This window comes from Dromiciops gliroides, chromosome 4 (assembly GCF_019393635.1).
Source record: "Dromiciops gliroides isolate mDroGli1 chromosome 4, mDroGli1.pri, whole genome shotgun sequence".
NCBI classification, from domain to species: Eukaryota; Metazoa; Chordata; class Mammalia; order Microbiotheria; family Microbiotheriidae; genus Dromiciops; species Dromiciops gliroides.
Genome location: NC_057864.1, coordinates 122,595,001 through 122,620,469, shown reverse-complemented (window position 1 = coordinate 122,620,469; position 25,469 = coordinate 122,595,001). Strand labels below are relative to the sequence as shown.

Below are 25,469 nucleotides of genomic sequence, written 5' to 3'. Positions count from 1 at the left end.
TGGAGGCAGCTAGGTGACGCAGTGGATAGAGCACCAGCCCAGGATTCAGGAGGACCTGAGTTCAAATCTGGTCTCAGACACTTAACACTAGCTGTGTGACCCTGGGCAAGTCACAACCCCAATTGCCTCACAAAACAAACAAACAAACAACAAAAAAAGAAGAAACTTCTCTCAGAGAATCATGTGGTTTCTAAGCCATTTTCTCCCCTCTTGATTACTTTCTCTAAGCATCCAAATAAAAGACTCTAATTGAATTGTGTGGGCAGCTAGGTGGCACAGTGGATAAAGCACCAGCCATGAATTCAGGAGGACCTGAGTTCAAATCTAAACTTGACATAATAGCTGTGTAACCCTAGGCAAGTCCTCTAACCCTCATTGCCCGACCCCCCCAAAAAAGTTTAGGGGCAGCTAGATGGCACAGTGGATAGAGCACCGGCCCTGGATTCAGGAGGACCTGAGTTCAAATTCGGCCTCAGACACTTAACACTTACTAGCTGTGTGACCCTGGGCAAGTCACTTAACCCCAATTGCCTCACCCCCCCCCAAAAAACCATATGAACTATAATGATAAGGATTACTAATATTATCCCCTCATAAAGCAAAGGGAAGAAATAGAGGGTATAAATTTAAAGAAATCTTGGCAAGAGGTACTACTAAGCAATGGCATTCCAAGAGCACTTAAGGGATAAAAATAAGAATACAGCAGAAGAATGGAAAAGTTATGCCAAGATTTTATGACAAACATTTCATTATCAAGAACAGGAAAGTTAACACATTGGGACTCAATTCTAAACTCATAATTTCAGATGTATTTATAGAGGAGGCATTAAAGAGAATAAGGTCAGAAAAAAGCTTGACTGGACCAAGTATATAGAAAACAGATCCTTGCAGAGAGAACAATTATAAGGATATTAAAGGATCAATTTCCCAAGGTATCTGAGGAAGGTTGGGGGTGGGGAACCCTCACCTTATTAATATGGGGAAAAAAGGACACATAGATACTGATCTATATGACAACTTTTCATCTGAACACAATCTTTAAGAGACTGATCTGCACCCAACACAGGCACATGGGCAGGTGGGGATGCACACATACACATAAACACCCACACCACACACACACACACACACACACACACCCTCCCTCCCTCAGTGAAGAATTAGTAGGGAAACAAACAGCCAGGCTTTAGTAAGCAATATTCCATAATGTATTACTTCTTGAGAATCGCATAAATGACTTAAGAATATAGAGAATAGGGGCAGCTAGATGGCGCAGTGGATAGAGCACCAGCCCTGGAGTCAGGAGTACCTGAGTTCAAATCCGGCCTCAGACACTTGACCCTGGTCAAGTCACTTAACCCCAATTGCCTCACTAAAAATAAAAACAAAAACAAAAAAAGAATATAGAGAATACAAGATCTTTCTGTGATTATTTGTTGAATATGAAAAAATATTTGATTTTCTGAAGCAAAAACCTACCTTAAAGTTGTCTTAAAATAAGGTGCCCTGTGCCCATACACCACTAGATCATAAATTTAAAACTAGAAAGACTTTAGAGGTCATTTGGACAAACTGCCTCATTTTACAGATGAAAGAACTTGGGCTCTGAGAGACTGACTATAGTTAGACATGGAGGCACATAAGTGGCAGTGCTGAGACTCAAACCCTGGCACTCTAATTCCAAATCCAAAGTTTTCTTAGTATTCTCTTTAAAATAAATATGGTGGTGTCCTCTGCTGAATATCAAGTGTCATGAGCAATTACTCAAAATTTAAGCAACTATACCAAATGAATACTCTTCCTCTATATATACACATGCATTTTCTAATTGACTTGTTCTAGAAATTGAGTTAAAATACAGAAAGTAAAATAATTTTACTGACATTGGACATAAGCATATAATTGGATAAAGTCACCTAGAGGACAGATGAGAAAATAAAATTTTCAACAGAATTAAAAAACCTGTGATAACTGGGCAAAGTTGCAAGGTTAAACAAAATAATTAAACATCAACTTCAGGAAAAAAGAATAAATCACTTTTGACTGTTTTTGAAGTGAGATCAAATAGTTTCTCTCACTACTCTTCTTTTTTTTCTTTTTTGATTCAGAATTTTATTTTTCCCCCAAATTACATGCAAAAACAAATTTTAATGTCAATTTTTAAAACTTTGTGCTCCAAAATCTCTCTCTCCCTCTCTACCACCCCCCTGCCAAGAACTCAAGCAATTCAATATAAGTTATACACGTGCAGTCAGGCAAAACATTTCCACATTAGTCAGGTTATGAAAGAAAACAGACAAAAAAAAAAACAACTTTAGAAAAAGGAACTAAAAAAATTATGCTTCAATCTCTATTCAGACACCATCAGTTTTTTCTCTGGATCATAAGTCCTTCAGAGTTGTCTTGGATCACTGCATTGCTGAAAATAACTAAATCATTCACAGAAGATCATCTTACAATATTGCTGTTATTTTGTATATAGTATACTTCAATTTGCATCAGCTCATGTAAGTCTTTCCAGGTTTTTCTGATAGCATCCTGCTCATCATTTCTTATAGCACAATAGTGTTCCATAATAATCTTATCCCACAATTTGTTCAGCCATTCCGCAATTGATGGGCATCTCCTCAATTTCTAATTCAACCTTTTGTGGGTTTGTTTTTATCTCTTTTGGGATACCAACCTAGTAGTGGTATTACTAGGTCAAAGAGCGTGCGTGGTTTTATAGCTCTTTGGCCATAGTTCCAAATTTCTCTACAGAATGTTTGAATCAATTTATAACTTTACCAAGAGTGTATTAATGTCTCATTTTCCCCATATCCCCTACAACACTTGACATTTTCCTCTGCTACCTTATTATCCAATGCAACAGGTTTGAGGTAGTACCCCCAGAATTGTTTTGACCTACATCTCTCCAATCAATAGTGAGTTAGAGCATTTTTTTTCATATGGCTATAGTAGCTTTGATTATTTCATCTGAAAACTCTATCTTTTGATCATTTTGTCAGTTGGGGAATGGCTCTTATTTTAATAAATGTGAGTCAGTTCTCTATGTGTTTGAGAACTGAGGCCTGTCATACAAACTTGCTTCAAAATTTTTTCACAATTACTATTGCTAACTGTATTTCCCTCTATCCTATTCCCTCCCCATGATATTCACTCTATTTTCTATCTTCTTTCACACTATCCCTCTTCAAAAATGTTTTGCTTCTGACTACTCCCTCCCCTAATCTCCCTTCCTTCTTTCACACACCCCCATCCCCTTTCCCCTCCTACTTTCCTGCAGGGTAAAATAGATTACTATACCCAATTGAGTGTCTATGTTATCCCCTCTTTGAGCCAATTCTGATGAGACTACAGTTCACTCACTTCCCAGCACCTCCACCATCTTCCCTTCCACTGTATAAGCTTTTTCTTGCTTCTTTTATGTAAGATACTTTACTTCATTTCATCTCTCCCTTTGCCTTTCTCCAAGGGCATTCCTCTCACCCCTTAATTATATATTTTTAAAAGATATCAATCCTTCATATTCAACTCACACCTGTGCTCTCTGTCTAAATATATTCCACCCAGCTGCCCTAATAATGAGAGTTCTTATGAGGTACAAGTATCATCTTCCCTTGTAGGAATATAAACAGTTTAGCCTTTTAATATCCCTTATGATTTCTTTTTCCTGTTTACTTTTTTATGCTTCTCTAGAATCTTGTATTTAAAAGTCAAATTTTCTATTCAGTTCAGGTCTTTTCATCACGAATGCCTTAAAGTCCTCTTTGACTTTATTCCCACTTTTCCCCCTGAAGGATTATAGTTAGTTTTGCTGTGTAGTTGATTCCTGGTTCCTTGGATCTCTGGAATATCATATTCCAAGCCCTCTGATCCTTTAATGTAGAAGCTGCTAGATCTTGTGTTATCCTGATTGTGGCTCCATAATACTTGAATTCTTTCTTTCTGGCTGCTTGCAATATTTTCTCCTTGACCTGGGAACTCTGGAATTTGGCTATAATATTCCTGGAAGTTTTCCTTTTGGGATCGCTTTCAGGAGGTGATCGATCAGTAGATTCTTTCAATTTCTATTTTACCTTCTGGTTCTAGAATATCAGGGAAATTTTCCCTGACAATTTCTTGGAAGATGATGTTTAGGCTCTTTTTTTGATCATGGCTTTCAGGTAGTCCAATAGTTTTCAAATGATCTCTCCTGGATCTATTTTCCAAGTCAGTTGTTTTTCCATTGAGATATTTCACATTGCCTTCTATTTTTTGATTCTTTTGGTTTTGCTTTATTGTTTCTTGATTTCTCATAAAGTCATTAGCTTCCATTTGCTCAATCCTAATTTTTAAGAAATTATTTTCTTCAGAGAGCTTTTGTACCTCCTTTTCCATTTGGCCAATTCATCTTTTCAAGCTGCTGACTTTTTTCCCCATGATTTTCTTGTATCACTCTCATTTCTCTTTCCATTTTTTCCTCTACCTCTACCTCTCTTACTTTATTTTCAAAGTCCTTTTTGAGCTCTTCTATGGCCTGAGACCAATTCGTATTTTCCTTGGAAGCTTTGGATGTAGGAGCTTTGACTTTGTTATCTTCCTTGTCACCATAGAAACTTTCTAAGGTCAGCTTTTTTTCCTGTTTGCTCATTTCCCCAGCCTATTTCTTGACTTTTAACTCTTTGTTAAAGTGGGGCACTGCTTCCAGGGTGAAGGCTGAACTGTCCCAAACTTCAGAGGATTTGAGTAGCTGTTCTCCAAGATACTTCTAGGAATTTTAAGTCCTTAGTTCTTCCAAGGTGATATGATTTAAGGAGAAGTATATTCACCACTTTCCTGGCCTATACTCTGGTCTGCAAGTAACCATAGGCCTGCTTCTTTGCCTTGGAACCCAGAACAAAGTCCTGCTCCACTGTGACTGCAAGTTCTAGTGTGCTTGTGTTCCTCTCCCGCCTAGGACCACCACCCAAGACTGCAACCTGGATGCGAGCACAGGCAAAACAACAGAGTCCCACCTCAGCACCAGCAAAGAGACCCCTGTAATCTCCCCTGGCCAACCGCATACCCCTCACTGTCTGTGGGCTGAGTTCCAGAAGCAACTACTACCACAGCTAAGTCAGAGGCTCCTGAGGCCTGGTTCACTGGGGCTGGGTCCATGCTGGGGTTGGGTTTGCGCTGGTGTGGCCTGTGCTGGGCTGCATTCCACTCTCACCATGGTACAACAGACCTTTCTTGCCAACCTAAGTTGTCTTTGACTGGAAAATGATTTTGCCCTGTCCTTTTGTGGGTTCTGCTGCTCCAGGAATTGTCTTATGGCATTATTTGAAGTTATTTGGAGAGGTTTTGGGAAAAGCTCAGGCAATTTACTGCCTTTCCTCCACCATCTTGGCACTGTTCCCCCTACTACTCTTCTTTTAAAACAGAGGAAAAGGCTATATCAATTCTAGTTTCCAGGTCACTAACTAAAGTGTTATCCCTTCCATGAAAACTTTCCCTGATGGAAAATCACTTTGCCATACTAATATCTAACCCTAACATCATTCCTTTATTCAGCCCAGATACAACACTCTTCAAAATATAAATATATCTTTGTTTTAGGTCAAGTTTAACAACAGACTAATGCCATCAATAAGTAAATTATTATATCTATAGTGAAATTTCTTCCTAAACTTCAATTTAACTGTTGGCTCATTGGGAGGCTACTGGGACATTAAAGGATAATTTATCAAATGTGGAAAACAAAATCACACGTTTACTTTTTACTTTATTGTCTTCCTGGTTAAAAGACGACTGATGACTTTATTTATTGAAACGGTTACCTGGCCAACAAACCCTCCCTAAGGCAGATAATCTTTGGTCTGTAGCTAAAGCCCCTAGGATTTACCATTTTTACATCTTTGCTTCCCTTTCAAAAAAAGAAAGAAAGAAAAAAAAAGAACATTTCAAATTGTTTCCCAATAGATCATAACTATTTGCATTTGAAGTATTATACTGTCAGTGTCCCATCCAGTTACCATCCCTACTAAACCCACTCACAGAGGAGAGGGAATAAGGAATGAAAAAATATGGACTAGAGGCAGAAAAAGATGTGGAAAGAACATACGGGGGCATTAGAGGAGATCCAGAATAACACTAAGTTATAGAATCCAAAGAAAGAGAGGAAATCACCTGTTGGACAGTCTAAAATATCTATGAGCTATGCTGGATAAGGAAGAGTTCGAGTGAACTGAACTGTACGTAATAAAAATCTGGGTCCCAATTTGTGATATAACCTTATTTGTTTTTTCTGAAATAAACTGAACAATGAAAATGGTTATACAGAAGAAACAGTATGGATAGATAGATGATGGAAGATCTCCAGAAACTTTTAAGGCTGTTTCTACAAATCTAATCTAGCTATGGCTTGTATGTACTTTAAAAAAATTTTTTTTTTGGCAAGGCAACAGGGTTAAGTGACTTGCCCAAGGTCACACAGCTAGTAAGTGTCAAGTGTCTGAGGCCGGATTTGAACTCAGGTACTCCTGAATCCAGGGCCGGTGCTTTATCCACTGAGCCACCTAGCTGCCCGGCTTGTATGTTCTTGAAAACTGATTGAGTGCCAGAAAAGAAAACAAAAAACAAAAAACTGTGGCTTAAGTTCAATCACTTGAGGTGCAATGGGGGAACTTTTGATTTTGAGGAAGCTTACTGAAAATCATTTTGTAAAACAAATAATCATGTTCTGCCCAACATGATGAGTTTGCTTATTGATGAAAAGCAAAGCATACTTTTACAAGGTTTCCTTAAGTATAAAGACTTAACATCTCCAACTTTAAAAGTACAGTCTAGGGGCAGCTAGATGGCGCAGTGGATAGAGCACCGGCCCTGGAGTCAGGAGTACCTGAGTTCAAATCCGGCTTCAGACACTTAACACTTACTAGCTGTGTGACCCTAGGCAAGTCACTTAACCCCAATTGCCTCACTAAAAAAAAAACAAAACAAAAAACAAAAAAAAAAAAAGTACAGTCTAGTGCAGTTAAGAACAAAGGGATATCAATTGCTACAGCTATGTCACTTGGCTAGAAAAAGCCATTTTGGGCAAGGTAGAAATAAAGATGGCCAACCAGAGGCTTCAACTGAACTATATGAACTGTGTCAATGAAAAGAACCAAATCTAGAAAAAGAAAAAAACAATGATTTTCAAAAGCTATTCTCAGTCTTCTGCTCTTGTGATCAGATGACTTAAATGCAAATTATTCCATCCAAATCAAGAAAAGTTTAGCCTCTTCTGTGCACATGAGACTTAAAATAAATATCAGGAATGTCAGCCTGGTAATGAAAGGAAGACAGAAAAAATTGTTTTTAATTTAAAAATAATTTCTTTCATTATACAATTAAAATAAAAGCATAGCAGCCACAAGCTGGTTAATGTAGAGGCAAATAATCCCCAGTAGCCCAAAGGCATCATTATGTTATAGAGCAATAAGATAGTTCAAAATGATAGCCTCAAGGCACCAAGAGTTAAATAACAATGCAATAAAGTAGCCAGTAAAGTAAGCATTAGCTTAAATAATGAGGACAAGTCACCTTACAAAAGCATAAAAGACTGATCAGTATAGGCTGGGAAGATATGGGAAAGGTAGAACTTGAACAATGGTAAGCATCTGCATACATAGATTTCAAGAGGGGGGGGGTGGTTAAAGATGCTCAACTAGAAGGGAGATAAGAGAAGGAAAAGGAAACAAGCATTTATCAAGCACCTACTACGTGCCAGGCACTGTGCTAAGCACTTTATAAATATTATCTCATTTGAACCTCAGAACAAATCTGTGAGGTACATGCTGTAATCCCCACTGTCTAGAGTAATACAACTAGGAAATATCTGAAGCTAGATTTAAACTCAGGTATCCTCATTCCAGGCCCAGAACTCTATTCACTGTGTCATCAAGCCACCATTGCATCCTCTAGCCAATTCAGATAAGGCAGCAATGATCCTGAAATGTCTAAGAGAACTGACTGAAGAACTCTCTCCAAAATGCAAGGTTCTGGAAAGCAAGAACATGTCATTTGCGTCCTTTTATCTAAAGGACCTAGCACAGTAACAGGTATAGAGTAGGTGCTTAATATATACTTGTTGATTGAAAAAAAAAATGGTTGGGGGCAAAGTTAAGATGGCAAAGTAGCAAGAAGCACAGCTGAACTCTAAGCCACAGCCCCTCCAATAAGATCTAGAAAATGCACTAGGTAAAGTCCTGATTAAGCAATTTTTTAAAAAATCCCAACTCAAGTCAGCATAGGGAGACAAACAAGAAAGGTCTGAATATACTAGGCTAGGATCTAGCCAGGAACAAGCTCAAAGAATATTCCTGAATAGGGAGAAACTATGTATCAGGGCAAGAAGAGATGCCAAACCCAGCACAATGGGGCCTAAATTTGTACAGGACATAGGAATAAGTGTCAAATGGCAGCTCCATTACTTATTATGCATTTTCAGGTCACAGATATAGGAGTGACCGAAGAAAAGACCAATACCCAGGGGTGACATTGCAGAGTGAGGAGTTGTCACAGGTCCTAGGCTGTGTAGAGCAAGAAACAGGTTCAGAAGCAAGGTAGACTAATGTTCTATCCCCAGCAGCAGAACAGGGTTTCAGTTTCAGTTTCCAGACCATTCTGAAGCCATTAGCAGAATAAAAAGTACAGGAATCCCAGATAAAAATGAGGACCTACAGTTCTGTCACACTGAACCAGCAGAGTTCTGCTGCTGCCCAACAGTGGTTGAGTCCCACAAGAGTCTACTAGAAGTCCAACCAGAGAAAGTCCACAAGTGTGTTGCTCCAACCTAAACCCAGGTCAGGAAATTAAAGAGTTCAGACCAACAGGACAGTAATCAGACTTTGCCCAGAATCAGATCATTTAGAGAGCAATGAAAGCTTGCAGGTCCCTAGCCTGAGCTGTCCTAGAAATCCTTTAATAATACTGTTATGGGGTTGGGAATTTGGGATTATTAAAATTTAAGCCAGCCAGTTAAACTCAAGGAAGAACACACTTTGAGATTGAAGGGCATAAGCCCATTAGGTGTGGCTGCTGCCTGGTCGGTGCCATGGGAACAGAGATAGCTCCAGAAATCAGAATAAGCGCCCCTCACCCAAATTCTTCCAACCCCCCCCAATAAAAAACATTCCACCCTCAGGTGGTCACCCCCATCTACCATCTACAAAAGCTATGGCCTTTCTCCTATTTGAGAAGATAGGTAGCTCAGAGAATATCACTGAACCATCTCCCCTCAAGAGAAGTCCAAGGACTTCTCTCTTGGTCTCCTCTCCTTTCTCTAGCACCTAAATAAAAGATTATTTTATTCTAAATGGATTTGTGTGCAAGAGGGTGTAATTCTTTAAAGAGGAATACCTAAAGACCCCCATACCAACCATCTCCCCTGTGACAACACAATATTCAATACCCCCAAGAAAGAAGCAGCACAATGAAAGGTCAGCCCAAACATACTTTCCAGAAATGTGCAGAATTGGGCCCTAATATATAGCTGGAAATCAGGAAATTGAATGGAAAAATAAGGGGAAAAAAGAAAAAAGAATACTATCATGGTGACAGGGACACTCAAAAGACTAACCCAAAAGAAAAGAATAACTAAATCATTTATAAGCAAAGCCTCCAAGAAAACAGACCTTGAGCAAAAGTTCAACTAGAATTCCTGGAAGAGATGAAGCAAAAGTTTTATTTTAAGAGTTTAACAATATTTTGCAGAAATAAAATGAGAGAATTAACACCATAGCACAAAAGGTTCAAAATCTTGCCCATGAAACAAACTCCCCGAAAATTAGAACAGAACAAAAAGACGCCAATGGCTCCATGAAACATGAAATTTCTTTTTAAAGTCAAAAGACTAAACAGAAGAAATCTGAAGTATCTCACAGCAAAAATAACTGATTTTAAAAACAAACCAAGGGGCAGCTAGGTGGCACAGTGGATAGAGCACCAGCCCTGGAGTCAGGAGTACCTGAGTTCAAATCCGGCCTCAGACACTTAACACTTACTAGCTGTGTGACCCTTGGCAAGTCACTTAACCCCAATTGCCTCACTAAAAAAAAAAAAAAAAAACCCAAGAAGAAATAATTTAAGAATCATCAGCCTAACTGAGCCATGACCAAAAAAAAAAAAGGTTAGACGTATCAAGAAATATAAAAGAAATCTGTCCAGATCTCTTGGAATCAGAGAACAATTGTATACAGAAAAGAATTCATCAGTTACCTCCTGAAAGAAACTCCAAAATGAAAACTCCTAAGAATATTATAGCCCAAATCATACACTTGAAGCTCAAAGAAAAAACACTGAAAGCAACTAAAGAGAAAGAATTCAAATAACAAGAAGCCACAGTTAGAATAACATATGATTTAATAGCTGCTATTAAAAAAGGAGCAGAGGGGCAGCTAGGTGGCACAGTGGATAAAGCACCAGCCCTGGATTCAGGAGAACCTGAGTTCAAATCTGGCCTCAGACACTTGACACGTACTAGCTATGTGACCCTGGGCAAATCACTTAACCCCCACTGCTCCACAAAAAAAAAAAAAGGAGCAGAGACTTTGGAATATAATATTCTAAAAGGCAAACCGATATAAGCCTACAACCAAAAGTAACAACCCCTACCACAAAAAAAAAACCATAATATGACAACTGAGTATAAATCCTAAAAGGGAAAAAAATTTACCTTCAATGAGAAAGATTTCCAAGCATTCTTGATGAAAAGACTAGAGTTGTACAGAAACCTTGAATGCAAACAGAGGAATATAAAATAAGTAAACACGAGCAAACAATTACAAGAGCCTAAACAAGAATGCAGTTGGGTAAGTCTGTGGATAGAGAACTGAGCCTGGAGTCAGAAAGACCCCAGTCCACAATCCAGTCTCAGACACTTACTAGCTGTGTGACCCCGGGGAAGTCACTTAACCTTTGTTTGCCTTAATCAACTGGACAAGGAAATGGCAAACCACTCCAGTTTCCTTGCCAAGAAAACCCCATGGACAACATGGTCATGAAATGACATGGGGTCATGAAGAGTCCTACATGACTAAACAAACAAAGATAAATTCTTTACATTCTAATATGGAGAGATAATACATGTGTCTCCTCTGAACCCTATAATCATCTTGGGTCATAAGGGGAATCTAATTAAACAGAGGGCCTAGGAGCAATTCTGTTATGTTTTTATGATCTTACCAGCAGTCTATATGAACAAGGAGAAGGAGTTGAGGGGAATAGGTGACCCTTAAAGCCTCACTCTCATCTGAAATGGTCAAAGGGAAAAAATAAATACAGATAAAAGAAATATATTCCATTCAACAGGGGAGCAGGAGAAAAAGAGGACAAGGAGAAGAGAATGAGAGAGAAGCTAAATTAAGGGAATCTTAAATGCAACAAACTCTAAGGATGTACAAGAATATTTATAGTAACAACTCTTTTTGTAGTATAAAAAAACTGAAAACTGAAGAGGTACCTATCAACTGAGGAATGGCTGAACAAGATACTCTATATAATGGAGTATTATTGTGCTATAAAGAAATAATGAAATATATAGAGAACTAAGTCAAATTTATAAAAATACAAGTCATTCCCCAATTGATAGATGGTCAAAGGATATGAACAGGCAATTTTCAGACAAAGAAATCAAAGCTATCTATAATTATATGAAAAAATGTTTTAGATCACTATTGATCAGAGAAATTCAAATTAAAATAACTCTAAAGTATCACCTCACACCTATCAGAGTGGCAGATATAAAAAAGGAAATTTTTGGATGTTGGAGGAGATGTGGGAAAACTGGGGCACTAATCCACTCTTGGTAGAGTTGTGAAAAGATCCAACCATTCTGGAGATCAATTTGGAACTATGCCCAAATGGCTATGGTTTATATCCCAAAGACATCCAAAAAAAAGAAAAAAAAAAAAAGACCCATTTACACAAAAATATTTATAGCAGCTCTTTCTGTGGTGGCTAAGAACTGGAAATCAAAGGAATGCCCATCAGCTAAACAAGCTGTGGTATATAATTGTGATGGAATATTATTGTACTATAAAAAATGACAAGCAGGATGATTTCAGAAAGGCCTAGAAAGACTTATATGAACTGATATATAGTGAAGTGAGCAGAACCAAGAGAACATTGTGCACAGATACAGCAATACTGGTTGATGAACTACTCTTTACAGCAATACAATGATCTAAGATGATCCCAAAGGACTAATGATGAAGCATACTATTCACCTCCAAAGTAAGAACTGATATTGACTGAACACAGATGGAAGCAAGCTATTTTTTCTTTTATCCAAGTTTTCTTCTACAAAATGACTAATATGATAATGTTTTACATAACTGAACATGTATAACCCATATCTGACTGCTTGCCATCTCAGGGAAGAGGAAGGGGAGGGAGGGAAGGAGGGATAAAAACTGGAACCCAAAACTATAAATAAAAATGTTTATTACTTTAAAAGAAAAGAAAAGAAGGCTTGGAGAAGACCTAGAAGCTATCTTCTAGTGTTTTCATTTTTATAAATTTTTACCAATGTCCAAAGAAAAAGGTAGTGGAAAATAAAGGAGGGAACTCAGAGCCTTAGAAATCAAGCAGAGAGAGGGCTCTGGGCGATGCAACTGACCCAAATTTGTTCATTCATTCACCCTTATTGTCTCTCATCCCCATAAGCTGGCCTACTCCCCCTTAGGTCATTTTTCACTACTTGAAATAATGCCCTTTGAAAATTAGCTGGAAGACTAGATCAATCAATCAAAAAAATATTTTGTACTCAATAATACCCTCCCAAAGAGGGGGAGAAGGATTATGGATAGATTTCAGGTGATTGAATGTGTTTTTTTAAACTTATATTTTAACAACTATATTTCAATATAATTAATTTCCTTTGCAATCCTATGTATTTTCTTTTCTTTTAAATATTTAAAAAGATTATTCTGAGAAGGGGTCCAAAGGCTTTTAGCAGTTGGTCAAAAAGGGGTCTGTGAGACAGAAGAAAAAAAAGAAAGAAAGAAAGAAACTCTGTCTATAGAGAAGACCAGAGGCAGGCATCAAATAATCAAGAGAAACTGAGATTAGGCTAGCTTTGCTTGACCCTAGAAGGCAGAATTAGTAGCAGAGAGTAGAAGTTGCAGAAAAACAGAAATGATCCTGACCTAAAGTAAATTTCCCAACAATTAGAAGTTGTCAAAAGTAGAATGAGCTGCTGAGGGTGGGAACATGAATCTCTATCATTGGAGGTTCATCTTTTTTTTTGTAGCCAGGCCTGTTCTTTGTAATGTTGCAACCTTTACTTTTGAAATGTTTTGTAGTTGCTCTTTCAATTTACGAATGCTGTAATTGTTTATATTGTTTTCTTGGCTCTGCTTACTTTACTCTGCATCAGATTCTGTAAACCTTTCCATGCTTCTTTGTATTCATCACATTCATCATTTCTTACAGCACAGTAATATTCCATTACATTCATGTACCACGATTTTTCAGCTATTCTCCAATCAATGGGTATCTACTCTGTTTCCAATTCTAGCAAAATGCTACCTTAAGGGCACTCCAATAAAGTGTCTGTCATATATACTTCAAAATTACACAAGATTCTTTGAACCATGAAAAGGCATGGAGAAGGGAGAAAGAAGTATTGGATGGAGAGCTTGTTCATCAGCCCTCTGATCATTAATATTAAACAAGACAAAAACACGGAAACAAAATAAAACAGACACTACCATCATAGATGAAATATTCAGAGCCCAAGTCAGAGATTCCCTATGGTAAAGTACTTCAGATACTCCTGTTTGAAGATGACATTATACTAATTGTATCACATTCTATCATACTGTAGAATATCTAGATGAGATTCATACCCATTCAAAAGATTTTGGCTCAACTATACACCTGAGGAAGGGAGAACTAGAAAAACAATGAACACTGTCCAGACTATGACATACAGTAGATGGACTATATATGAAGTTTATCTATCAATATAACTACTGACATTTATATAATTAAATTTAAATCTAGCATATGTAAATGGATGTGCTATTTTATTCAAACCCAATAGCAACACTGTTAAATATTATTATTTCCATTTTGCAGATGAAGATAGGGACTCAAGGTGACTTGCAAAGTCATAAAACTAGTATGTGTCAGAGAGGGGATTGAACTTGGGACTCCGAATTGAGGTCCAGTGTTCTGTGTACCATACTAACCCACTTTAAAGTGAATATTATATAGCAAATAATATTTACTCCACTGTTAAGATCTATATTAGGATCAATTATAATTCCAAATCCTGATCTGTACCTAAAAAATTACAGAACAAACCTTTCATCTCCTATACCAGAGTTAAAATGTTTTCACATACAAGGAAAAAGAAAAAAAAAAACCTGAAAACATTTAAAAACTACACCTTACTAGGTTAACCCTGTTTCTTTTATAGAGAAAGAAACTAAGGCACAGTCAGATGAAATGCCATTCCATAGTTGTTGTTTGTCCTTCATTCCCAAAAAGGACATTGGTGATGTCATGATTTGCACCGAATTGGACTTAAGTGAGAGAGGACTGTGCAAGGTTACCAACCTCACTCTTTCCTCCAGAACCATATGGGTCCAGTGGATCAGGATGACTAGACAGGGCCCTAGATGCTTAAGGCAACTGGGGTTAAGTGATTTGCCCATGGTCACACAGTTTGTAAGTGTCAGAGAAGAGATTTGAACTCAGGTCCTCCCAACTTTAGAGCCAATACTCTTTCCACTGCACCACCTAAATAGCATGAATTTGTAGTGGATTTAGAGAGCAATTTCATGATTTCCTCTAATATATATGCAGTAAAATAGTGGATGACATCTTTGGATTATTATATATTGGAACAAGAAAGGAAGAAAAAAACAGATGTTTGTTAATTGAAAAAAATATTACTTATTTTAAAAAGAGATCAACGGTTAATTTAGAGTCCAGTTCCATACCAGAAGTCAGATTTCAAAGGGCTAAGGAGTAAAAAGAAAGTAGTCAATGAGTATCACAAATAGCTTTTCCTCAGTGTTTGACTGTGAAAGTGAAGAGAGGTAGAGGAAGAATCTGAGCCTTAATTTCCTTATTTGTAAAATAAGCTCTAGCACCTACCTTTCAAGGTTATAGTATGCATAAAAATAGCTAATGTTTGTAAACTTTGAAAAACTTTTTATGCTTTGAAAAACATACAATGTTTTATAAATCTCAGCTGGCATCATCAAAAGACATTTTTATACTTTAAGATTCTCAAACTAACATATGAAAATCAAAATGTCAATAAAAGGCAGCATGATACAGTGGAAAGACCAGGAAATATGGAATCAGAACTCTATATAAAATCCTCAGTTCCAATCCTGGCTCTGCTACTTACTTGTGTAAACACAGACAAGTCATTTACCTTTTGGGTTCCTCTTCTCTCTTTAAAATGAAAGGATTGGACTAAAAGACCTCTAAGATCATTACCAGCTCTAAATCTATTATCCTAAACCAACAGACCAATTATTATGGATAAAGATTATGTAAACATTTACTCAAGACCACATTTGGTGCTTTACAAATTAGAGCATTTAATAATACTTCTGGAGATCAAATTACTCAATGTTACATTTTTAAAGTTTAACTGAGGACACAACTTTAATAAAGAATAAGTCCCTATTTAAAAAATAAACTATACAAACTTCAAAGTAATTTTCATAAGATGCATGTCTTAATTATGTACAAGTTATGTTTTTAATTTTTGTCAAAGGTCTCTGGTTCCCCCATCTCCATCCACAAAATCTCACATTAGTCTCAATAAAAAAGCAAAATGGGAATCTGATCTTTAAATGAGTAGATTCGATTTAAATATATTTTGTTTCTTGATTTCTGGATAACGACGTAGTTAAAAATGGAAATCAATTCTTACTTTAATTTGTTATCTGATGTTCCAAAGACAACTCTTTATTGGCAATAATATGAAAAAAGTCTGACAAAAATATAAATAAATCTAGAAAAAAAAATTAAAATCTTTCCCCAAAATTTCATACAGAAAACAAAACACTTCGGGTCATAAGAAACTGTTAATTTTTAAAAGTTTCATTTCAAACATGACTTTTAAAGGCCCTTATTTCATATTTTAATGCACTTATCACAACCATCCTTTAAGCTTAGTTTAGTAAAGCAGCTATTATCTCACTCTCTCTCTCTCTCTATACATATGTATACATATACCCACATATATACATATAAATCTATGGCTATATATAGACAGATATAAAGCATTTATTCAACATCCATAACCTCATATCATATTGTTTTATGAAAGGGGGGGTAAATATCAACAAGGCTCCTACCCTCAAAGAACTTATAATACATTTGTTCAAGACATGCCTAAGGCACAAGAGATGTTCAATAAACTTTTCTTGAATTAAGGTTTTGATTAAGGGATATTTTGAAAAATTGGCCCTTTCACAATAAACTTGTCTAGGATAGGGGAACTGGTTATTATTGACTATAGTGCTATCCACCTGGTAAATACTAATAGACTTAAGGGAGGCAGATGAATACTCTCTCTTTTTCAAGGGAAGGCTGATGTTACAAGCCTCTGCTGGGACTTGTAGCTTATATCGCCTGGGGGTAAGGGACAGCTATATTTTCATTTTCCTCTCTCCCCCCTCCTAGAAAAGCTACGCAACCTTACCTGGAAAAAGGAGGATAATGTCCTTACCAAATGAACGATTAGGAAAATATATACAAATACATACATACCAGTATATATATGCTCTATATGCATATGCAGATAACACATATCAAGGGTTACATGCCTGGTACATTATAGTACATGAACATACACATCTATAACACACATGTACATATATACACATACATATTAGGGTTCTTACAACTGTTGAGTAGTGCATTATGGGGAATTTTACCCAATTATGAATCACTGAAACAAGAGAAAAGAAAAACATGCACAAGGTTGAAGGAGCAATGATACTGACTCAGTGGTACTGCTTAGTCCACAAATGGTTACTGAGGAAAAGGGAGGAAGATAAAGCAACAGGATAAGGCATTTGAAGACTTGGGTTCCAGTCCTAGTTTTGCCACTAACTTATTAGTTTCTTCGGAAAAGTTACCACCTCTCTGGTTTTCAGTTTCCTTATGTATAAAATGAGGAAGACTATATGGTATCTAAGGTTCCTTCCCAATTAAAAGACTCAGTAGTTTTTGTTTTGATGTCAACCAGTAATTGTTGCCAGGGGTATCCAAACTCTAAAGTTTGCTGGCCCTCTATCCACTAGTCCATGCTATCTCTCAGTCTCATCATTAAAGGCCTTATTTTAGTATTTATTTTAGTTATAATTTAATATTCTCATACCATTTCCCCCCTTTGGGAGCATCCTGGAGGTAAAAAAAAAAAATCATCAAATGTTAGACTTAAAGAGTCAGGAAGACCTAGTTTAAAAACTGCCTCTGAGCCTTACTAATAATTGTGTGATCACTCCAATCTATCCTCATGCCAAACTAACCTTCCTAAAAAAACACAGGTTTCCCCTCCCCACCCCTTTCAAGCAACTCCATTGGCTCCTTGTTGCCTCTAGGATCATATAGAAAGTAATCTCTGTTTGGCATTTAAAGCTCTTCAAAAAATGGCCCCTTTGAACTTTTCAATTTTCTTATATTTTATTCCCCTTTCTATACTCTGGGATCAAGCAACAATGACCTCCTCTGCTGTTCCTCGAACACACTTATGCATATCTCCCCACCAAAAGCGTTTTCACTGGATGTCTCCATGTCTAGAAACTCTCTCCCTCATCTCTACCACCTGGCTTCCCTGATTTCTTTCAAGCCTTAAAGTCCCAGCTTCTGCAAGAGGTCTTTTCTAGTCCAACTTAAACCTTAGTGCCTTTCCTCTGATACTACCCTCAATTTATCTAGTCTATATCTTGTTTGTGTGTTGCTTGCATTTTGTCTCCCCCATTAGACAATGGGTACCCTGAAAGCAGGGACTGATTTGTGAATGTATATGCTTGTTTTTGCCTTCCTTCCAGTATCTGGCAAACAGGAGGTGCTTAATAAATGCTAGCTGACTGACCATGAACAAGTTCCTTAAACTAACTGATCAATACCAAGTATCCAGATTATTAAGTTGTAATAATATCTGAAATAACTATTTCACAGGGTTTTCGGGTTCAATTAAGATAATGTATGTAGGGGACAGCTAGGTAGCACAGTGGATAAAGCACTGGCCCTGGATTCAGGAGGACCTGAGTTCAAATCCAGCCCCAGACACTTGACACTAGCTGTGTGACCCTGGGCAAGTCACTTAACCCTCACTGGCCTGTCCCCCCCCCCAAAAGATAATGTATGTAAAATGCATGCTATTTCAGTTTTACTTTGTGTGTGTGTGTGTGTGTGTGTGTGTGTGTGTGTGTGAGGTGTTTGGGGTTAAGTGACTTGCCCAGGGTCACACAGCTAGTAAATGTTAAGTGTCTGAGGTCGGATTTGAACTTAAGTACTCCTGAATCCAGGGCCGGTGCTCTATCCACTGCACCATCTAGCTGCCCCCCCCCCCCAGTTTTACTTTTTTTAAAAATTCCTCGTAACAGTTTCTGAACAAAAAAAAAATGTTTGAACACTTCCTTTATAAAGCTATTACAGAAGTGACAAAAGAACTAATTATTAGTGACAAAATGAGAAATACAGATAATAAAATGCTAAGCAAATGGGAAGATCAATGTGGACAATAATACTGAACAAATCTATGCTTTCAGGGGAGAAGAAATACATGCTGACTTTCCTAAGGTGCTACACAATTTTGGAGCTACACAGCTGGACACTGTGATACAACCATATTCTCAGCCCAGGGCTCTTTCCTACATTCATCATTCTAGAAAAGGGGAAAACATTGAAATGGAAAGTACTTGTTACAAGTAATCAAGTTGAGTGATATAGTGGTAGTAATGTAAACCTTAAATATGCCATGATAATCACACACCACAAATAAAATTATTCTTAAAATATAATGAGAGAAAATGTTTCAAAAGATATTGGGACATGAGAAGTAAAATAGTTAAGAAGTTCTACGAGTTGATAAGTCCTTCTTAGGTCTTTTGATCAATCCATAAATACTTGGCTTCATTATCCTATCTCTTCTTGTTGCTGGGTTTTATGCTCCCAAAAGTGATTCACTGGGTAACTTAGGCAACTTCAGATTTGCCTGTTTATTACTAGATTCTCTAAGCCTGATTACCAATTACCATGGTGATTCCTGTTTGGTTCTGTATTCCACTGTAAAGTACATCTTAATTAAACTGATTTTTTTATTACTAACTGGCACCTCCCACAACATTCTCCTAATTTGTCGAATCAAATCTGACTATGCTGAAAAGTATAACAAAACCAAAGCATCAACTTACACATTACACAAAAAATATACTGTAATTTAACAAACCAGCAAATTATCTGCCAAAATTTCAAACTAGCAATATTCTAACTAAACAAAGAGAGAGGGACAGCTAGGTGTCAAAGTGGATAAAGCACTGGCCCTGGATTCAGGAGTACCTGAGTTCAAATGGGGCCTCAGACACTTGACACTTACTAGCTGTGTGACCCTGGACAAGTCACTTAACCCCCATTGCCCCACAAAAAAACAAACAGAGAGAGAAATAAGGAACCTGGAAGGGAAAAGAAAAAACCTTTTTCACCTTTTCGCAACAAGGTAGTCATACTAGAAGATTCAAAATAGGGCAACAGTTTGTTGATCCAGCCACTCAAGTTTACAACCTCAACTCTTCATTCTCACTCACCACCAGCTACTAGTACCTTCTCCCCAAAATGGTCTAGAAACTATTTTGTATATACATACATATATACATATACATATATACACACAAAACTCTATAAATACTTACATATTTCGGAAGGTGTGTGTGAGAGTACATGTTGTCCATGGGAGAGATTATAAGTTCCTTGAGGGAAGGGCTGTGTTAGTTTTATTTTTGTATCCCCATTATGCACTGAATTAAATGACCACAGATGAAGATTTGGTGGAGGATGTGAGACTTGAGCTGAATCTCAAAATAAGGGTAAGATCTAAATATGAAGTTCAGAAGAAAAGCTCAAACAAAAGTATGGATGGGAATTTGCATAGCATGCTGTCTACTTCTATATGGAAATAAACTGGAAAATTTTAATTTGTTTTTTAAGATCATTTAAAGGGAAAATATAGAAAAGAGGCAATATGGTAGTGAATAAAGAAGTGAATGACTGGGACTCCATGATGACACAGGTAGTACTGCTACTGTATAGTTTTCTACTATATCATACATGCCTCCTCATTTCCTTGATCCTTCAGTAGTGAGTTCCACAGAGTTCCATCGATAGCTATACACTAGCAAACATTCTCTAGGAACTCAATACAAATAAAAGTTCTAAAGATGCTCCAAAAGTATCTCAGTCACGATTTTTCTTGTCTTGATTACATGTAAAAACGTCCATCTGAGTATCTCAGTTCTATAAAATTCATAATACCAAAAGTTTTGAGGTTTTTCTAACGATTTAATTTTCTATCTTAAACTACAGTACTATAGTAGATGTGATTACAGTTGTTCAACTCTGAAGTGGCAAACAGTAAAAAAAAAACTAGCACATATTCACTGTCAAAAAAGAACTTAGTAAAACAAAATATTTTTGCACAGGTGAGTCCATTACATGCAACTTGTTTTAAAAATTGTTCAATATTATGTGTTTAACCACATGAGAAATCAGTCATGGCATAATTGTACTTAATTATTCAGAGAATATTAGGATAAATATACACATAGACCCTTAAAGAAAAGTAAATATTCTTTAAAAAGTGTACACACACTGTTCACAAAGAGAAAAAATTCTCTCAATCTTCTTAGGTTCATAAGGATGCATACTGAAAAAATTTCATACTCATGCACACATCTAAAAAAGTAACTTTTTATGTTAAGAATGATGGCAAAATGTCCAAGTATCTTCATTTCACCTTTAAAGATTAAATAAAAGTTACCAATTACTGACCTTAGTTTCACAGTGGTTAGGGGGAAGAGGTTTTTATTTTTTTTAATGTTTATTCATATTGTGGGAAGGTTTCTCTCAAATACTTTGAAAAATTATTAATTTCAAGTAAAAACTGTTATTGAATAGCAAGTTTGACTCATTATACCACAGATGAGGTAAGTAAGATCCGAATAAGTTTACTACCAGTTATTGGGGGATGGAAAAAATAAGACAAGTTCATTTAACAATCTTCATTAATGCTTCTCACATTCTGTCTTAAAACAGTTTAAATACTTAATTATATATTCTGGTATTGTTTGCTAATTGTTTTGTTATATTGGCCTTATCTTCCTCACAACTAAATTTTAAGTTCCTTGAGGACAAAAAACAATCAACTGGTGGAACAAAGCACCGGCCCTGGATCAGGAGGACCTGAGCTCAAATTTGGCCTTGGACACTTACTAGCTCTGTGACTTTGAGCAAATCACTTAACTCTAACTGCCTTCAAAACAAAACAAAACAAACCACAATAAAAAAAAAACAGACAAGCATTTATTAAGCCTATGTTCTTCAAGGTATTGGAGATATAAAGACAAAAAAAAAAGAGAGACCTGCTCTTATACACTTTATATTCTATGGGGGAAACAACTTGGTACATACATAAGTCAATTTAAAAATATATACAATGTAAATAATAATCATGTCCAACACTATTATTAATAAGTAACTGCTTTCAGGTTTGCATGCCACTCTACTTTACAAGCACCCTCTATTATCAACTGAGACCACTGAAGAAAACATATCATGATATGCTTAATCTTAGTATTATATACATGTATGTGTAAGTAATCTGATTTATCCTCACAACAAACTTGGGAAGCAGATGCTATTATTACCCCCATTTCACAGACCAGGAAAGCCAGTCAGAGACAGGTTAAGGGATCTGCCCAGAATCACACAGCTACCAAGTGTCATAGACAGAATTTGAACTCAGGTTATCTTCATTAGAAGTCCAGGACTCCATCCATTATACCACCAAGCTGCCTCCTGGCAAATACATATTAATAGGAGGAGTGAGGCACTAGCAGTTCACTCTTCTTTAGCTGAAAGCACTCAGTAACAGGCACTCTATAACTGTGGAAATGAGTGCTGTTGTTTAATATTTAGCACTTTCTTTAGAAACAGAAGAAAATCCAGACAAGCTAGGAAAATCAATTCTATCTAGAATGATGACTTCACAATCTAGATCAAGAGAACTACTCAAAATGGAAAAAAATATTCATCAAGTTTCCAACTATATTAATTTCAAATGAATATTTTTTTTCAGCAGCTACTTTTAACCAGAAACCTTTCTAGATTTTCTACATCAGACTCCCCACTCCAGGAACTCTACAAACTCTATGTGTGATTCCTCAAACATCACATATGAATACAAGGACAAGTATGTGTCCTTGACTTTGCGGTGGCTGTCTCCCATGCCTGGTATATTCCCTCTCCTCACCTTTGCCACTTGAAATCCCTGGCTTCCTTCACAACTCAGCTGAAGAGCCACCCTTAACAGTGAGGCCTCTTCTGGTTCCCCACCTGCTCACCACCTAGCCCCGCCAAGGTTATCTGCTTTGTGTATATCTATATAGACAAAGTTGTCTTCTCCTTGGAATGTAAGCTTTTTGAAGACAGAAACTGTTTCACTTTTGTCTTTGTGTCCCTAGCACTTACCAGAATGCTTAGCACATAGTAGGCAATTAAACTTGACTGAAAATTTAGATTCATACAATTAGCATAATTCTTGCTTAATTTAAAAATATTTTTTCTGACTTTATACATAATAGTATGTTCTGTACTGATCCTTTGACTAATATTCTCTACTAGTATGCTTCCTAACAAGTGTAGAACAGTGTTGATTATTTCAAGAAAGAATAAACGTGCTGAAACATCAAGAGAAAACCATCTTCAAAAGCAACAGACATAAAACTACACTATCTTACTTTTTATTCACAAATATCAATAAATGGGAAGTGCAGAAATATTTTGATGCCACTATGCTTTACAACTAACCTCTACTAAGAAGTGAGACTACTAAAGAATGTATATCATATATTTTCTGCCTTTTCCCCTGTGCCCTTATGGCTTATTTTCATTCAAAACTGACTGCTCAGTATATAAAAACAAAACCACTAATAATGCAATTTTTAAAAAACGCTAGTTTTAAATTTTCAGTGGCTCCTTAATATCTTTGTTATCTCAGATTTGGGTTGGTACAAAAACTCCTGAGACTAGAGTCACTAGGACTTCTGACATTGTTATTTTGCTGAAATTTTCCTATCTTAATAAGGCTCTAAAATCTATAACCCTATCCAAGTGCTTTAAGAATTAACTTAAATTCCTAGTCTCTCACATCTTTTTGTCCAAGAATCTATTAAATTATCCGTAATTTAAGGGCTAAGTACCAACTAGTTAATCAGACTATTAAAGCGTCTAGAAAGCAGACAAGACTTTATATTCCCTAGAAACAGGCAAAGAATCAAGGAAAAAGCCCTATTTAAATGCCATAATTAGTTTTTGGCTTTTTCTTGTTTCAATCAAAACCTTTAAGAAGGAACAACAATTTTTTTTAAAGAGACATTACTATTTAACATGATTCTCTGGGATGTTTAAGAATTTAAATGCTTAAGAGAAGGCTGCATCTTCATAAATATTCCTGAGGGCTATTTGTTCAAAGGCACAGCAGTGACAACTGAAAACCCTTCCCCTCACTGACCCGCACCCTTGTGACATACCAGGGGAGGAGAAATATTTAAAGTAAAACCCCTACCAAGTTGATGAAAAGAAAGCGCTGTTGGCTTTATAAGGCTTTAAAACATAATGACCTAATCCAAAGGCCAACGAAGCTCTGTGTGTGTCTTTTTTTTTTAATTCTGCTCATTTCAGCCCAACAGCCTCTTTCTAAGGTAAACACAAACGCACAGATACACACACTTCCCTTGTCCACCCCTCTCCTCTTTGCTCCACTCTTCATCTCCCCCTCCCCGAATAAAAAAGTAAAGATACAATGTTACAAAAAGCAGAGTCATGGGGCGAAGGAAGGCTGGGTGAAGGATAAGGAGGGCGAGGGTCCGAGAGGGAAGGATGGGGGCGCGCCAGAGAGAGGAGAGCAGCAGTGGGGTGTGCCATGGGAGAGCCCAAGCTCATGCGATCAGATGCAGAGGCATAAATAAAGCCGGCCTCGGTGCCTCTTCTTCTGGGCAGACGAGTCTGCCATCTCCTCCTTCTCCTCCCCCCCTCACTTCCATCGCCCCCTCCACCACTCCATTAACAGCGTGGATTCTGCCCCCGACCCAGATGGGGGAGGGGACCCGTACCCACCCATCCCACCTCCCTTCCCCCCCACACCCCGGCCCCGCGCTGGGGGAGCGGGGAGCGGGGGGCGGGGAGGAGGATGAGGACCGCGGGCTCCCGGGCTCCCGCAGGCCGGGCCCGGCCGGGAGACAGGAGTTGGCGCGGCGGGCGAGGCCCTGGGGGGACGCACCGCTTTACTCACATTCTCCGTGTCCCGCTCGTTCACGGTCGGCAATGGCGTCCGGGCAGACATTTTGTGCGGGCGGCGGCGGCGGCCGCGGGGTCGCTCCGGGGTCTCGGCCGCCTAGCCGGGGAGGGGGGAGGGCGGGGAGCGCGGGGGGCGGGACGGACTGGAGGGGGCGGGAAGGCCCCGGTCGGAGGCGGGCGGGGAGCGGGCCGGCCCGCAGTGCGCGGCCCCGGACGGGCGGGGGAAAGGGAGGACAAGGACGAGAGAGCGATGGGGGAGAGAACCCGCTTCCCGCGGCGCCGGGAAAGGAGAGCGACAGCGATGGGAGGGCGGGGGGGAGGAGGAGGGAGGGCGGAGGGAGGAGGGCGGGTGTCAGGGGCGGGGAGGGAGGAGGGCTGGAGGAGAGGATGGAGAAGGGATGGATGGGCTGAGGTGCGGGTGTCCAGGTCCTGCTAGGCTCTCCGGGTCATGGCGGGGAGGGAAGTCGGAGCCTCAAATCCCGGCCGGCGGGGCGGGCCTCGAGCCTCGGAGGAGGGGGCAGCCCCGAGGACAGGACGGGACCGGACCGGGCGGTCAGCACGTCCCGCCGCCGCCTCTGCCGCGTATTCTGCTCCTTCCCCTCCTCCTGTCGCCACCGTCCCCGCCCCCTGCTCGCTCTACTCTGGTCTCCTCAGGTGCGCGGCGCAGGGCCGAGCCGGGCATTCAAGCGCACCCGGCCCGAGCGGCCCGGCCGCCCCTCCCGTCGCTCGGGTTCCCTCCCTCGGTCGCCGCTCGGCTCAGCGCAGCTCAGCTCCGAGGAGCGATGCCGCCGAGCAGTCTCCCCTCGGATCGGGGCTGGCGGGCGCTGCACGCACAGCTAACAGGCATTTGGCCGCTGCTGCCGCCGGGTGGGCGGGCGCCAGCCGGGAGGTGGGGTGGGGGGGCGCCTCCA

At 38.7% G+C, this 25,469-nt stretch overlaps 1 protein-coding gene across 1 annotated transcript in view; it reads right to left on the bottom strand.

The window, feature by feature from the left end:
* The window catches only part of MARK1 (microtubule affinity regulating kinase 1), a 143,795-nt gene extending 119,176 nt beyond the window's left edge, over positions 1-24,619 (bottom strand). The window contains 1 exon segment of the mRNA XM_044003527.1: positions 24,554-24,619. Coding sequence (XP_043859462.1) covers positions 24,554-24,604 — 51 coding nt within the window. The 5' untranslated portion in view covers positions 24,605-24,619.
* Between the last annotated feature and the right edge of the window lie 850 nt (positions 24,620-25,469).